Source organism: Aquarana catesbeiana, linkage group LG05, assembly GCF_042186555.1.
Source record: "Aquarana catesbeiana isolate 2022-GZ linkage group LG05, ASM4218655v1, whole genome shotgun sequence".
Classification (NCBI taxonomy): Eukaryota; Metazoa; Chordata; class Amphibia; order Anura; family Ranidae; genus Aquarana; species Aquarana catesbeiana.
In genome coordinates, this window is record NC_133328.1 from 222,491,288 (window position 1) to 222,509,353 (window position 18,066).

The 18,066-nt window shown below is 43.4% G+C and overlaps 1 protein-coding gene across 2 annotated transcripts in view; it reads right to left on the reverse strand.

The window, feature by feature from the left end:
- Window positions 1-18,066, reverse strand: part of ITGA9 (integrin subunit alpha 9) — a 626,511-nt gene that overhangs the window by 420,341 nt on the left and 188,104 nt on the right. For both annotated transcript variants that reach the window (XM_073630570.1, XM_073630571.1), the window contains exon 6: window positions 362-491. In XM_073630570.1, the coding sequence (XP_073486671.1) occupies window positions 362-491 (130 nt within the window). The remainder of the gene's footprint in view (window positions 1-361; window positions 492-18,066) is intronic.

Genomic DNA, 18,066 nt, shown 5'->3' on the forward strand with positions numbered 1-18,066 from the left:
AATCTCTTCTTTGAAAAACACTCTGTAAACTGGTCTGGGAACTGAGGAAACCAGTTGCTGGAATTTTGGGAGAGGAATGTTGTCCCATTCTTGCCTGATATAGGATTCTGACTGCTCAATAGTCCAGGGTCTTTATTGTCATATTTTTCCTTTCAAGATGAGCCAAATATTTTTAATTGGTGAAAGGTCTGGACTTCAGTCTAAAATATGGGTTTTAAAATATGGGTTTATGAGATTTGCAAATCATTGCCTTTTTTATGTAAATTTTACACTGCATGATGTAGCTATTGAAAATAACATAGTTGGTTTAATCTGGGGAAAACACATTTCTGTTTAACAAGAAAGGGTCAATGACACTTGCCTAAGTATGTATTGCGTTTAGCAGCGACTTCTTGATCAATTAACTTGAAGTATGTGTTATCAGTGATGTTCAGTACTTTAACTGTTCCAGTCCAGTAATAGGATCCCGGAGCTCCCATTACAACCAGATCCTAAAAAAGAAAAAGAAAAACGTGATATGTACGTATTTATAAGAACAAAAACATGCTTTTGTTGTGTAGTTACTTCTATTTTTAGAGGTAAGGGTCAAGTGAGGGAACCTGTGTTCATTAACAACTTCTTAACATACAAATGAAGCAGATGTAGTTTATAAATATCTGTCACATGATCACCTGCTGCATCATAGGTCTATCTTTGCAAAGTAGCAAATAGTATCATACTAATTTTAACATTGTATGATACATTTTTATTTAAAGCGGTTGTAAACCGATGACGTTTCAAAAAAAAAACCTGCGACGCAATGGCATCGCATACTAGCACATTATGAAATACTCACCTTGGAAAGAAGCCCTCCAGCGCTGTGATTGACCCCTGTCTTTCTTCTGGAATCATGAGCCCTGACGCTTTGATTGTCCGGAGCCGCGACGACGTCACTCCCGTTCTTGCGCATGGGAGCCCTCGGTTCCAGCACGAAGCTCTGAAGTTCCGGCAAGGTATGCTGGACCTTCAGCGTGCATGTGTCAGTGATGTGACTATCTGTATGCAGGGTGAATATCACCTAAACGGTGCACGTTTAGGAGATATTCACTTTACCTACAGATAAGCCCTATTATAGTAATAATAACAATTACCAGGTGAGATTTATAACCGCTCTAAGCATAGTTTTTAACCATCTTTTTAAGAAGTGTTGTTATGTAAATCTTTAGAGTGAACATAATTGAGATTTTCTAAGTTAGTTTACACAATTGTGTTTGAAATGTTAAAAGAAAACACCACAGTTCATTTTCAACAATGTTAAAGGATGAGATATTAGTACACTTGAGCCTGGTATGTTATACATGTAAAACCAATTAAAGAACTGTTGAGAATGTAGTCACTGTTCATTAGTTAGTCAACCAATGGCCACACAAAAAATATGCATGCCAAAAGACCAGGAACAGATGAGGCCTGAAGCAGAACAGAACATGAAGATTACAGAATTTATAGAATGCTACAAACAATGTGCCAAAAAAAATCATGCCAAAAACATAAAAATCCTCATTTATCCAGGTCATGGTATATCACATAGTAGGTAGTCACATTTAGCTGGACTTCCTCTGTAATGTGGAAGATGTTTTGCCACTCATCCAAGTAACTTCCCCAGCTTAGATCAGGGGTCTACAAACCTTTCAGTACGTGGGCCGCATTCTATATTGTACAAATATTTGCTGAAAATAATAATTTCATAAATCAATGAATAATAAATGAATAAATAGGTTTCACTTCGATTTTTTTTGGATTCACCACCATATGATTTCGAACAAAAAAAGAAAAGTTCAGTAAAAACAAAGCAATGTTTACTCTAACATTAGTGTCCCCATCAGGGTCCCCCCTTACAGTGAGGGGAAAAAGGATTTGATCACCTATTGATTTTGTATGTTTGCTCACTAACAAAGAAATGATCAGTCTATAATTTTAATGGTAGGTTTATTTTAACAGTGAGAGACATAATAACAACAAAAATATCCAGAAAAACACATTTTCATATGCACTTAAGTATTCATTCGCTTCTGCGCGCGAGCTCTTATTTTACTTTTCATTTTTTATTTGGGTCACTTTTATTCCTATTACAAGGAATGTAAACATCCCTTGTAACAGAAAAAAAGCAAGACAATGACCTCTTTAATGTGAGATCTGGGGTCAAAAAGACCCCAGATCTCACAATTACGCTTAAATGCAATAAAAAAATAAAAAATAAATGTCTTTTTTTCAATAAAAAAAAAAATTGCCCTTTAAAACCATTGGGCAAAAGTGACGCTTGACGTCGCTTCCACCATCCAATGGTATGGAGCCGAGTGGAGGCCATCTTTCCCTCACTTGGCATTCAGCCTCTCAGGGAAGCAGATCGGATCGTCTCCGCCGACGGCCCTGGTAAGCGGCGGAGACGACCGGAGTGCATTGGGAGGGGGGGGCACCTCTCCCACCGCCAATAAAAGTGATCTTGCAGCAAATCCGCCATGGAGACCACTTTTATCTGAAAGCTGACCGCCCTCTGTTTCACAAAATACCGGGGTTATGGCAGCTACCTGCTGCCATAACCCCGGTATTCTACGTCAAAATAGCGACGTATAATGACGGCAGGCGGGCGGTAAGTGGTTGAGTGAAATAAGTATTTGACCTCTGCTAAAAAACATGACTTAGTACTTGGTGGCAAAACCCTTGTTGGCAACCACAAAGGTTAGACGTTTCTTGTAGTTGGCCACCAGGTTTGCACACATCTCAGGAGGGACTTTGTCCCACTCCTCTTTGCAGATCCTCTCCAAGTCATTAAGGTTTCGAGGCGGATATTTGGTAACTCGAACCTTCAGCTCCCTCCACATAATTTCTATGGGATTAAGGTCTGGAAACTGGCTAGGCCACTCCAGGACCTTAATGTGCTTCTTCTTGAGCCACATCTTTGTTTCCTTGGCCGTGTGTTTTGGGTCATTGTCATACTGGAATACCCATCCAGGACCCATTTTCAATGCCCTGGCCGAGGGAAGGAGGTTCTCACCCAAGATTTAACAGTACAAGGCCCCCTCCATCGTTCCTTCGATGCTGTGAAGTTGTCCTGTCCCCTTAGCAGAAAAACACCCCCAAAGCATAATGTTTCCACCTCCATGTTTGACGGTGGGGATGGTGTTCTTGGGGTCATAGGCAGCATTCCTCCTCCTCCGAACACGGCAAGTTGAGTTGATGCCAAAGAGCTTGATTTTGGCCTCATCTGAACACAACACTTTCACCCAGTTCTCCTCTGAATCATTCAGATGTTCATTAGTTCAATTCAGACGGGCCTGTACATGTGCTTTTTTTTAGCAGGGGGACCTTGCGGGCGCTGCAGGGTTTCAGTCCTTCACTGCGTAGTGTGTTACCAACTGTTTTCTTGGTGACTATGGTCCCAGCTGCCTTGAGATCATTGACAAGATTCACCGGTGTAGTTCTGGGCTGATTCCTCACCGTTCTCATGATCATTGAAAACTCCATGAGGTGAGCTCTTGCATGGAGCCCAGACTGAGGGAGAGTGACAGTTATTTTGTGTTTCTTTCATTTGTGAATAATCGCACCAACTGATGTCCCCCTCTCACCAAGCTGCTTGGCGATGGTCTTGCTTGTAGCCAATTCCAGCCTTGTGTAGGGTTACAATCTTGTCCCTGACATCCTTGGACAGCTCTTTGGTCTTGGCCATGGTGAAGAAATTGTAATCTGATTGATTGCTTCTGTGGACAGGTGTCTTTTATACAGGTAACAAGCTGAGATTAGGAGCACTCCCTTTAAGAGACTCTCTGAGGATCTGAAAAAAAGAATTGTTACTCTACATAAAGATGGCCTAGGCTATAAGAAGATTGCCAAGACCCTGAAACTGAGCTGCAGCACGGTGGCCAAGACCATACAGCGGTTTAACAGGACAGGTTCCCATTAGAACAGGCCTCGCCATGGTCGACCAAAGAAGTTGAGTGCACATGCTCAGCATCATATCCAGAGGTTGTCTTTGGGAAATGGACGTATGAGTGCTGCCAGAATTGCTGCAGAGGCTGAAGGGGTGAGGGGTCAGCCTGTCAGTGCTGAGATCATACGCCGCACACTGCATCAAATTGGTCTGCATGGCTGTCCTCCCAGAAGGAAGCCTCTTCTAAAGATGATGCACAAAAAAAAACCTGCAAACAGTTTTCTGCAGACAAACAGACTAAGGACATTGATTACTGGAACCATGTCCTGTGGTCTGATGAGATCAAGATAAACTTATTTGGTACAGATGGTATCAAGCGTGTGTGGCGGCAACCAGGTGAGGAGTACAAAGGCAAGTGTGTCTTGCCTACAGTCAAGCATGGTGGTGGGAGTGTCATGGTCTGGGGCTGCATGAGTGCTGCCTGCACTGGGGAGCTTTGTTTATTGAGGGAACCATGAATGCCAACATGTACTGTGACATACTGAAGCAGAGCATGGTCCCCTCCCTTTGGAGACCGGGCTGCAGGCCAGTATTCTAACATGATAACGACCCCAAACGCAACTCCAAGATGACCACTGCCTTGCTAAAGAAGCTAAGGGTAAAGGTCATGGACTGGCCAAGCATGTCTCCTGACCTAAACTCTATTGAGCATCTGTGGGGCATCCTCAAACAGAAGGTGGAGGAGCGCAAGGTCTCTAACATCCACCAGCTCCATGATGTCGTCATGGAGGAGTGGAAGAGGACTTCAGTGGCAACCTGTGAAGCTCTGGTGAACTCTATGCCCAAAAGGGTTAAGGCAGTGCTGGAAAATAATAGTGGCCACACAAAATATTGACACTTTGTGTCCAATTTGGACAATTTCACTCAGGGGTGTACTCACTTTTGTTGCCAGCGGTTTAGACATTAATGGCTGTGTGTTGAGTTATTTTGAGGGGACAGCAAATTTACACTGCTAACAAGCTGTACACTTCTTTAAAGTGCAAAGTGCAAAGTGTAATTTCTTCAGTGTTGTCACATGAAAAGATATAAAATAAATGTGAAATATTTATAAACATATAAAATGTGAGGGGTGTACTCTCTTTCGTGAGATACTGTATATATATATATATATATATATATACGGTATATATATATATATATATATATATATATATATATATACACACATATATAGTTTCTACTGAGTTCTACTGAGAAAAATATACCTTCAGAGCAGCATCTGCTTTTATTTGCACAGGAGGGCAATATAAGAAATCGTTTATTGGGTAATTTGTGATGTCTACTAGGACTTTGTGTTGGTACACGTAATGAGTACTTAGTGAGGTATTGCTGTTTTTTACATTGACAATCAATATTAGGGGGCACTGACCACCAATGTATGGGTGCACTATCCTGACCACAAATGTAGGTGTGCAATTCTGTGAGATACTGTACCAACACCACCTCGCTCCATTTACAACCAGGAGAGCCTACAGGCCTGTATCTATGGCATCAGTGGACCAAAGGTTATAATAATTCTTATAAACAGGTTACAATGATTGAGACAGCGGAGTGTACCCTCAAAAGGAGTTTTAGATATCAAGCTAGGGCTGCCTTACCTTCGTAAACTTTTTGGGGCAAGCTCGGCCCTTGTAGATCAGCTTAAATGTAAGTAGATCTGCATTGACCAAACTGTAAAAATTGTGTAGTAAAGGTGCAACTGCATTTTTTACAGTTCAGCAAGACTAATTTCCGAGCATAGAATAGCAATGTACGAATCAAAATATGGGCATTTGTCCGAGGTACAAAGTGAATCAAGATGCACAGCAACCCAACTTCCGGGGTATGGGGGACTGGCAGATAAAGGGTGGTATGCAAGAAGGAGCCAAATTCTGCCAATAGGTAGACAGGATAGGGCAAGCCTAGAACATATGCAAAAGCTCTGCGCCTGCATCAATGAATTTGATTGACAGCAGCGGGAGCCAATGGCTCCTGCTGCTATCAATCTATCCAATGAGGACCTGAGACAGTGGCTGGAGCTGCTGGGCTCATGCTCATCGCTGGAACAATCGAGTTCAGGTAAGAAAAAGGGGGGCTCTGGGGGGCAGCTGCAGCACAGAACGTTTTTCACCCTAATGCATAGAATGCATTAAGGTGAAAAACCTTGAGACTTTACAACTCCTTTACAGTAGCCTCAAACAAAGTGTTTGCTCTTACAGTGTTTGTTGATATCCCATGTGCTAAAAAAGCATGCATAAAAGAAGAGGTTTTTATTTAATGACCCTTTGTTCTGAGGTTTGTGTGTGCCTGTGAAACCCTTGATTGTAGCACAGAAATTAAGGTATAAATAGTGGATACAAGGACTATGGTATTGGCATACAGTGAGTAGGTTCAGGTTCTACTTAACCACGTACCTTTTATCCACACTTACTTCTGTGTGGACAATCACACAGTTTAACACGTGCGATACGCATACTGCTGCTTTTTTCTTTTCAGTGTTTCCAAAGGGTGCACCAAGTTTTCCATATTTTCACTAGGTTTTTACATATTTGCAAATGTATGCAACTGAAACCAGTTAAAATTGCGAGTATAGGGCGCTCAAGACTTAAATAGTCTAAAAAACGTCTCTGTATAAATGAGTAGTCCAAAGGGTGCTGGTAATAATGGTGATGTGGTGGTATCTTCAACACAAAGGGCTGCAGCTTTAAGAGACTGAAGCAGGATCTATAGGAACATAAGTAAAATACTAAGTGCAGAAGAAAAGCTATTTTTAATGCCCCAACTGGGTTCAAAAACACTTACAGGATGGAGAAAATGATCAGGTGACGTCACACCTGATCATTTTATGACGTCACATCCCCCCTCTGGCTGTGTGTTTGTGGTCCAGGCAGGTTACGGAGCCGCTTAGTGGATGACCTCACTTCCGGGTACGCCTCCTCTCCTCGCTGACGACGCCAGCTCTACAGCGGCTTCCAGTGTTTCATCTCGCTGCTGTCAGTGACGAAAACCTCCATCTCCCTGAAGGCTCTCCTCCACTGTGACCCCTTCCAATGCAGCCATGTTCATGATGTGCCTGATCATTTTCCCCATCCTGTAAGTGTTTTTGAACCCAGTTGGGGCATTAAAAATAGCTTTTCTTCTGCACTTAGAGGCGCCTTTGTGTTTTACTTATGCAACTGAAACCTGCTTTGTTTTTGCAAATTTCAAATATATTTAATGGGTTATCTTTAATGATATGGTCAACAGTGAAGCACAACGCCATGAGATCTGGTTAAAATTTTCATACCATAGCTCCCCAGGATTCAGTGTCTTCAGGAAGCCTTAGTAGGAATACTAGATGGACCATCCAACACCTGCAGGCGCCTGCTATGTCATACCACTGGCAGTGTTCTAACTTTCACCTGACTTGAGGTTAATTTTAAAATGCCATTTTGCACATATAATTCACAAAGGAAAAACCAGCTTACTGGCATACAATCATACATTTATAAGGCCAGTTCACATAAGCAAGGACTTTTTCTTAAATGTGACATTGAACATGAAAAGATAATTCAGCATGGGTGGTGTGGAAACCTTACTAGGAGAGGTCAAGTACATTTGGATGCCAGACAGAGCCTAACAAGGAAGCATCTGTTGCTGATAGAGCTTTCACTGTTATTAACCACACAAGTGATTTTTGTCACCTGTTTCCCTTTTCTTTTAAAAATATTAGGTCAGTTGACATCTTGCTTCATCCATTTTTAGATGTCTGAAATAGAAAGGTATGATGTGTAGACAGATTAGGAAAATGCTGCAAAACTTAAAAATGTTGTTGCCCAGAGACTCTTTCATAAATCAATTATCCAGAGCAGCTTTACTAATAGATAACGTTGTCAGAAAGTATATTTCCATGATCAAGTGGTGAAATATCAACCTTTAGCCCGGGTTCACACCACAACAGGCTGCGGATCGCACAGGAGCGCTGTGCGTCCCTGTTCACCGTTTCAGGGACGAATCAGGGCCGATTCTATGCCTGAATTCGGCCCTGAAACGCAGCCAAAGACGCACAGCGTTTTTGTGCAGTGCGCACCGCAGCCGCCCCGGAGATATGTGAACTGGCTCCATAGGGAGCCAGTCACATTCTCCTGCTATGCGAATTAGAGGTGCGGAAACGCACCTCTAATTCGCATAGGTGTGAACCCGGCTTAGGGCCGGTACACACAATGATGCACACAGGAACAAGCTGTGCATTCCTGTGCGAATCACATGCCATCTGAGTGCAGTTTGATTTTACCCCATTCATTTGAGTGGGTTGAAATCATGCTGGACCGCACCAAAAATAGTGCATGCACTACTTTAAAAAACGCACAGGAACCGGATCGCACTGTGTTTGGACTGTCATTAAGGTGACTGTAAAGGCAGAAGGTTTTTTTTTTTATCTTAATGTATTCTATGCATTATGATAAAAAGCCTTCTGTGTGCAGCAGCCCCCCTCAGCCCCTCTAATACTTACCCAAGGTCCATCTAGATCCAGTAAAGTTGCAGGAGTTGGAGCTCTTCTTCCCCCCCTTTATGTACTAAATAACTTTGTTTAAATGTCATGCTATATTAAAAGCTTTTCATTGTTCATGCCTTCGGGCAATTATACTGTTCTTTGATCATCCGTTAATTAATTCACAGATACTCTCCTGATGAAGCGGCCACTGTCCGCGAAACTAGTCGAGTTGTTTTCTGTGATGAATTGTGATCCCCCCTTCCAGGGTTAATTATTTTGGTGTTATATATGAACTGTTTTTTATGTTTTTATTTGTAACTGACCATTATTTTTGTATTGATAAAACCTTTTTATATATTTTTAACTATTGTACACCTGTCATATATCTATACCTTATTGTCTTACTGTACCGCGATAGTCCAATTGCCCTTATGTCCTCTGTGGTAGCCTGGTTGGAGTGTATCAGCTGCCCGGTACCCCCCACCCCCTTATTGGCTGAGACAGCAGTGCAGTGTCATTGGCTCCCACTGCTGTCAATCAAATTCAGTCAGTCAATAAGGAGAGAAAGGGGGGGGCAGACCACGGCTCTGTGTCTGAGTGGCTCAGCTCAGGTGCTCCCATAGCAAGCTGCTTTGGGGGCACCCTCCCTCAACAAAAGGGAGGGGCCAGAAGCACCAAAGAGAGACCCGGAAAGAGGAGGATCTAGGCTGCTCTGTGCAAAACCACTGCACAGAACAGGTACTGTAAGTATAACATGTTTGATATAAAAAAAACAAAAAAAAAAAAAACGAGACTTTACACTCACTATGAGTTAACATTGACACCGGCTGCAGATCACAACTATTTGTACACAGTGTAGGAAACAGGCACAGAACATGGGTTTCCCTGCACCATATTCTGGTGCAAACTGCCCCTTTATAAAGAAAATATTAAAATGCAATGTACAGTGTATTTTCACAGTTCTAATTTACATATTGTGAATTATTATTGCAGTATTTATCATAAATTCATGTTTGCACTTCCTTGCTTTTTGTATTATACTGTCTAGATTCCAACAGAGAGTGGTAGTTTAGCCACTACAGAGACTCTCTGTGGACCAGTGCAATCAGTGTCTGCCTTTAACAACTGTTGATTCATAGTTATGCGCAAGTTACTCATCTTATAAACTTATGTTATGAATGGTGAAGTAAAGCACAACCATTGTGTAGCATTGCAAAGCAGTAATGAGCGAACATGATTGCACCCATATACTGTACATGTATAATTACAAACATAAAAATTTGATTTTTTAAAACATGAACATATATTGATAATATTTTTATCAAGCGGATCCATTTTACAGGTTTAAAAAAATGAAACTATAAATTTCTTTTAAAAATCCTGCAAAGTTTGAATGTAAAAAAATGACTCAAATGCTGCCTTTCAGCAATTTTATCTTTAGGGTCCATGCACACTAGGAGAAGAAAAAAATGCCAGAACCTCTGGCAAGAAAAAGTGGCATAACAAAAGCTCATAGGAGCTCATATTGCACAGGAGTTGAAGGCATTAGCTTTTTTTAGGCATTTTTTTCCAAAACATTCCCCTCTGCTCATTTTTCATTTTAACCACCAGCCTACCGCCCAACGTCATATGACGGCGGGACAGTAAGCCTCTTGTTCTGGGCGGACGTCATATGATGTGAGCCCGTTTAAACAGGGCATGCACGCGATCGTGTGCGTGCAGCCCTGTACTGTCGGTGGCGGCGTGTCACCGAGACACCGCTCGTCACCGACAGGGGTGAACAGCCACTGGTCATGGCTGTTTACCACGTGATCGACCGGCCGTGATGAAGTCACGGCTGATCACGAATGGTAACTCCCCGCATTGCATGGCGCATGCGCGCAATCATGAGCGTGCTGTGCGTGCACGTCGGTGGCGGCGTGTTCCCGGGGAACACTGCTCGTCACCGACAATAGTACACAGCCATTGGCCAGGGCTGTGTACCACGTGATCGGCTGTGATCCATTCACAGCCAATCACTAAATGTAAACAAAGAGCTGTCACTAGCTGTTACTAGCCCTTCTCTCCTCACACACCGTTTCCAGTGTGAGGAGAGAAGAGCCAGGAGCAGTGAGGTACAGATCTATGTTTAGTAGTGTCTGCACCAACACCACACCTGTCCCATCGCCCCCCCAATTGTCATCTGTCACCCAACAGTCACCCCATAAAAGTGCACCTGTCACATAAGAGACTGCCATCAGTGACCATCAGTGGTGCAACCGTCACCCATCAGTGACCGTGCCCTGTCACCCATCACCCACCAGTGACCTTGCCCTGTCACCCGTTACCCATCAGTGACCATGCCCTGTCACCCATCAGTGACCATCAGCGGTGCACCCGTCACCCATCAGTGACCGTGGCCTGTCACCCATCAGTGACCGTCGCCTGTCAGTGACCGTCTCCTGTCAACCATTTGTGACCATCACCTATCACCGTCCATGGCCTGTCACCCATCAGTGACCATCGCCTGTCACCCATCAGTGACCGTGCCCTGTCACCCGTCACCCATCAGTGACCGTGCCCTGTCAACCATCAGTGACTATCAGCGGTGCACCTGTCACCCATCAGTGACCGTGCCCTGTCACCCATCACTGACCGTGCCCTGTCACCCATCAGTGACCGTCGCCTGTCAACCATTTGTGACCATTACCCGTCACCGTCCGTGGCCTGTCACCCATCAGTGACCATTGCCTGTCACCCATCAGTGACCATCGCCCATCACACCATCATCACCTCTCAGTGAACGTCACCTGCCACCCATCGCACAGCCCATCAGTGACCGTCACCTGCCACCCATCTGTCACACGTCGCACAGCTCCCCGCCACACTGCCATGTCCAAAAGAGTATATACTAGTGAGGAGGCGTTCCAGATCCTCTCCATGACTGATGAGAGCACCGGGGAGTTCTCATCAGATTCCAATTCTGATTCCGAATCAAATTCGGCATTTGAACCGATCGAGAGTAGTAATGATTCGGATGAAGAATGGGTCCCTCCTAAAAGGGCACGATACTCTGGAAACCAGGAAGCCGCCAGCAACCAGGATTATATTCCCAGGCCCAGTACCAGCGCTGCCGCCAGAAATAGGCCCCAGGAACAAAGGCCCAGTACCAGTGTTGCCGTCAGCAATAGGCCCCAGGAACAAAGGCCCAGTACCAGTGCTGTCGCCAGCAATAGGCCCTGCGCACAAATGCCCAGGCCCAGTACCAGTGCTGCCACATTAAACCTGAGTACCATCACAGGAAATTCAACTCCCCCAACTACTGGAGTGTCATGTCCCCCAAGAGCCAGGGCCGCTACATACATGCCAGATGGTCTTGCCAACCCAACATGGCTGCCTTCCAACTCGGGATCACCAATTATTCCCCCTTTCACAGCACAGCCAGGTGTGCAGGCTAACACCCAAAATTTCACAGAGATCAGTTGTTTTCACCTGTTTTTGCCCGACACTTTGCTGCAATTCATTGTGGACCAGACAAATTTGTATGCCCAGCAGTATATTGCCAGCAACCCCCAATCATCCTATGCCCGTCCGTTTCAGTGGAGAGATTTGAATTTGGAGGAGTTCAAATTGTTTTTGGGCCTCACCCTAAACATGGGGCTTACAAAAAAAATGAAGGACATACCTATTGGCCACCAACCCCATCCACCATATGCCCATGTATTATAATAATGCTCAGGTCCCGATACGAGAGGATTATGAGATTCTTTCATTTTAACAATAACACCCAGTGCCCTCCCCGCAATCATCCAAATTCCGATAAGTTATACAAGATTCGCCCACTGATACATTTATTTTCCCAACGATTTGCAGAACTCTATGTCCCCGAGAAGCATATATGTGTAGATGAGTCCCTGGTTCCATTTTCAGGCCGGCTAGGAATAAAACAATATATTCCTAGCAAAAAGGCCAAATACGGAGTAAAATTTTACAAGCTCTGTGAGAGAGCCACAGGATATCTGTATGCGTTCCGCATATATGAAGGAAGAGATTCCCAGCTCCAGCCCCCTGAGTGCCCGGCCTACATGGGCACAACTGGAAAAATCGTATGGGACCTGGCTTACCCACTTCTGAAAAAAGGATATCATATATACCTGGACAACTTTTATACCAGCCTGCCCCTTTTCAGACACCTATATATCGAAAAAACCCTGGCCTGCGGAACCTCAAGAAAAAATAGGAAGGGCTTCCCACAATCCACAGTGAACAAAAAGCTGCAAAGGGGGGAAAGAGCAACACTGAGATGCAATGAAGTGCTGGCCCTGAGGTGGAAGGATAACAGGAACGTGCACATGATGTCCACCATTCACGATGACACTACAGTTGTAGTTCAGCGAAGACAAGGTCCCATTGAAAAACCGACATGTGTCCAAGACTATAATCTCTACATGGGGGGGGGTGGATTTCAATGACCAAATGATTCAGCCCTATTTGTCAATAAGGAGGTCCCGATTCTGGTACAAGAAGGTAGCAATTTATCTAATCCATTTGGCCATTTACAATTCCTACATAGTCTACACAAAATCCACAGAAAGCCCCGCCCCCTTCCTAAAATTCATAGAAGTAGTAGTCACGTCCCTCGTCTATCAACAAAGACCCCCCCCAGAAGACCTTCGCTCTGATGCTGTTAGCCGACTTCATGAACGCCACTTCCCGTACAAATTTCCACCATCGGAAGCAGGCCGAAGACGGCAAAAACGATGTCGCGTGTGCAGCAGAAAAGGTTTTCGAAAAGATACCAGCTTCCATTGTCCCCATTGTCCCTCCCAACCTGGCCTTTGCATTGGTGAATGCTTCGAACTGTATCATACATCCCTAAATTATTAGCCCATATTTTCCCCATTTTCGCTGATCATTTTCCATGCTTCCCCAAATAACCATGCCACTGCCTTCCACGTGAACTGACCCTGGCCTGCTTTTTGACTATGCTTCTGCCCACCGTTTGGACTGCTTGCACGTGAACTGACCCTGGCCTGTTTTGTGACTATGCTTCTGCCTACCGCTTGGACTGCTTGCACGTGAACTGACCCTGGCCTGTTTTATGGACTATGCTTTTGCCTACCACTTGGACTGATCTGTTGCCCTGCTACTATAGTACACAGGGATCTCACATATGTGAGGGGCTCCAGAATAGTTTTTCCGGATGGAGAAAACAATTTTTTTTGTTTTCTCCGGGATTTGTAATTTCTGGACTAGGGTCTGGAGTCCGGAGGCTTCATAGAGATTTGGGTGGGTCGAAGCCTCTACCCCTGTGCCCCTGTGCACAGGTCTTACCCGATTGCGGCCCTCAGCCTGCTGCTGACTTACTGCCATCATGCCTTTGCCTGCTGCATGAACGGACCACACCTCTGCCTGCTACCTGGACTATGCAAATAATTAGCTGTAGCAAGAGGCAGTATGTTTATGAAGGGCTGGAGAGCGGTACAATAATGAGTGTCTGCAGGTAACAGTGTACCAGGACCAATATTATGGCTGTGCTGGCTGTCTCTGCCTGGACAATTTCTATGGACAAATGCTTTGGCTGTGCTGACAATATCCTTGTGCTGACTATAAACAATATTCCTGCCTGCTGCCTGGATAATTACTATTGCTGTCGCTAAGCACATCCCTGACTGCTGCCTGGACCAGTGCTCTTTTCTGTGGACACTACTAAAAGCACAGGTAATACTTTATTTTTACTCTTTCTGCAATAGAATTTATTTTGGATTGTAATTCTTGGTATGTACATGCTATGTGTTAGCAATATGAAGGGCCTTCAAAAATGATATGTTGCCAGGAAATTATCTATGTAATGTATGCTCCTAGAACGCCTGATGGTGCTACTTGGATGTTGGGCCTCTGTATGTGGCCAAGCTGTGTAAAAGTCTCACACATGTGGTATCCCCATACTCAGGAGGAGTAGCAGAATGTATTTTGGGGTGTAATTTTTGCTATGTGTTGGAAATATCTTATAAATGGACAACTTTGTGTAAAAAAAATGCGTTTTCATTTTTTTTCCACATTTTCCAAAAACGTCTGGAAAAAAATAACCGTTCAAAAGACTCATTATGCCTCATAGATTATACGTTGGGGTGTTTGCTTTCCAAAATGGGGTCATTTTGTGGGCAATTCCATTGTCCTGGTGCTCCAGGGCCTTCAAAAGTGTAATAGGTGGTTGAGAAATGAGATGTGCAATTTATGCTCGTAGATCGCTTGATGGTGCTACTTCAATGTTGGGCCTTTGTATGTGGCCAGGCTGTGTAAAAGTCTCACACATGTGGTATCCCCATACTCAGGAGGCGTAGCAGAATGTATTTTGGGGTGTCATTTTTGCTATGTATTGGAAATATCTTATAAATGGACAACTTTGTGTAAAAAAAATGTATTTTGGGGTGTAATTTGTTGTATGCATATGCTCTGTGAGAGAAATAACCAGTTAATATGACAATTTTGAAAAAAAAAAAAAATCTTCCTTTTGCAAAGAATTGTGGGAAAAAATTACAACTTAAAAAAACTCACCATGCTACTTACTAAATTCCTTGGAATGTCTACTTTCTAAAAAGGGGTCATTTGGGGGGTATTTGTACTTTTCTGACTTGTTAGTACCTCAAGAAATGAGATTCACCTGATGTACTGAAGGCCTGATCAGATGTTTTCAATTTTCAGTGATTAGCACCATAGTTTGTAGACTCTATAACTTTCACAAAGACCAAATAATATACACTAATTTGGGTTATTTTTACCAAAGATATATAGCAGTATAACTTTTGGCCAAAATGTATGAAGAAAAATTACTAATTTGCTAAATTTTATGACAAAAACAAAGAAAAAGGCAATTTTTTACAAAATTTACGGTCTTTTTTTATTTATAGCACAAAAAATAAAAAAACCATTAGTGATTAAATACCACCAAAAGAAAGCTCTATTTGTGTGAAAAAAAGGACACAATTTTCATTTGGGTATAGTGTTGCATGACTGAGTAATTGTCATTCAAAGTGTGAGAGCACCGAAAGCTGAAAATTGGTCTGTGCAGGAAGGGGGTTTAAATGCCCTGTATTGAGGTAGTTATTCAATGTACACTTGAAAACACCAACCGCTTCTAAACGCCACATTTATGAGTGTTCAGCATTTTCTCTGCTTGAAAATGCCTCTCAAAAAAGCACCTGTGGTGGGGTACTTTTCTGCCTCTAAACTCTCCTCTTGAAATATGCCTCTAAACTCTCTAATGTGCATGGACATATAGGCTAACATTGATCAGCTTCTACAGGCTGGGGGGAAAAAAAAACACAAAACTCATGTAGAAGCAGTATTTTTAAGCCCAGCGTGCATGGACCCTAAAGCCCAACTGTTTTTATTTTAAAAAGGTATTAGAAAAAAACATTTGATGTATAGCAGCTTTTCTCAACCTTTTTATCATGGAAGAACCCTTAAAACAACTTTTTGAGCTCAGAGTTCCCCTGTTAATAATTACTATATCTACAGCTTGCGGTACAATAGTGTGCTAGTGGGAAGAAAGCCCCCTACATTGGTGGTCATTGGGAAGAACCCTCCCCTAATAAACTGTTGATAGTGGTTACTCACGTGAGAGCAGAAATTGCTCATTACTCAAGGAACCCCCTAGCAACCCCTGGAGGAACACCAGGGTTCCATGGAACCTTGCTTGAGAAAGGCTGATGTATACAAAACACCAAAACTTTTAAGTCTACCAGGACACAGCAACCTTTAAAACTGGCAGTTATTTGATATTTTTATCAAAGTCTGTGGTTAGAACCATAAGTTACCACAAAGTAACACATGGCAGCACATAGTGGTTAGCACCAATGCCTTGCAGCACTGGGGTACTTGCTTTGAATCCTAACCAGGACACATGGTGTCCTGTATGCACTTGAGGTATACAATTTTAGATTGTAAGCTCCTTGACAGGGACTGACTGTGAATGTGCAATGTGTAAAGTGCTGTGTAAATTGTCAGCACAATATATATAACTGTAATAAATCAAAAACATGATGCTAACACTGCATAAAAAAAAATAGGAGAAAAAAACTTTTTTGTACCACTTGTAGTACTACCCCTAGTGGAGCCATTGAACAGGGACGTTTTCCAGTAATTGCATCGCAGCTAGGCACACAGTTTTGGTCATTCTTCAGAGTCATTACCAGTCTAGGGTTATGCTTTTTCTGAATGTATTGAAGAACTTGGACTTGGATAGGAGTGGGGTAACTGTGGGATACTGCAGTAACCTTTAGTAGCAATTTGAGGACACTAAACTTTCATCTTTACAACTATAAGCTCCTTATTTAACCTATCTGATCATCTATTCCTCTTGACCTCGAAGGCCTGAGTTTAAGCAGAGGGCCCATAGATATGAGTATGTTACCTAATCCAGCTGAAAAGCCACTTTTGGCGACTGTCATCCATTGTCTATGGGCAGCCAGAAATGTAGCTAAACTGACCTGTATTTACTATATTCCGACAAATGCTTCACCAAAATATCATGCCTGAGAGCAGGAACATGCCTTCTAATAAATTAATAAAACCATGCTTCTATAAAATCAATCAGAGAGTGAAGGTAGAAAATGACACAGAAATATGCTGGACCAGCAGAACAGGGCCACAAGCTAAAGCGTATCTAAGCCCTAACAATGTACTTCTTTGGTCCCTTTTGTTGCTCTTAGCTTCCCGTGCTCTCTTCCTGTGCTCTCTATCCTCTGTTAGCCATGAGGGTGCTTCCTGTGATGTGTCATGAGGACAAATACTGCAGTTTTGGTTACTGAAGCCCCCCGATTCCCTCGTGAAGACTGAGGAGAATAAATTAAATTCCTTCTCCATCTCCCTATCCTTTGTAACCAGATGTCCTTCCTCATTCTTTATGGGGCCAAAATCGTCTGTCCAAAATCGTCTATGTTGGTCTGACAATACAACCATTGTAGTTTAAACCTTCTAAAACAATTACAGTAAATAAGGTTAATCTTCGAGTACAACTGTGTGAGTGTTGTTTTCTCTTCATCACCAGCCAAGAGGAGGGTAAGGTAACTACAGACAGGTATATTATATTGAGTATTGTGAACTTGCTTTCATGATTTCGTTTCGACTGCACACTATTACACCAGAGCTGTGCCAGGGGGACTGAGATAGTCAAAGGGGAAAAAAGCAGAGTACAGGCCCAAATAAATCAGCAGCTCCTTCGGGGGTCCGTACTACATGTGGGGGCTCGTCCGGATACTGTGACTCTGCAAGAAACCCCCTAGATACCCCCTTGGCACCAGTATGGACCCTGCCACTGTGGTTCAGTGGTGTAAAGAAGACCTTGCCCGCATGAAGGCGAGTGTCACCGCAGGACACCATGGAAAGGCCTGGGAGGAAGAATGTCAGCCCAGTGTCCTGAGAGCGGCCGCTGACACAATGTCTTGGTCTCCACCTATCCAACAAAGCAGGGGGAGCGACCCTGAATTGGAGAAGCTGACGCTTTAGCTGCAAAGAGATGACCAAGATGATGAAGACATTGATCAGGTCATCGGATCTCATGTCTGAGTTAGACACCTTGAAGATGCAAGTGTCCCAGATGGCAGAGATGATGAACAAATTGATGGTAGAACCTACTGAGTTGTCTGGCCAGAAGCCCACGAAGAAA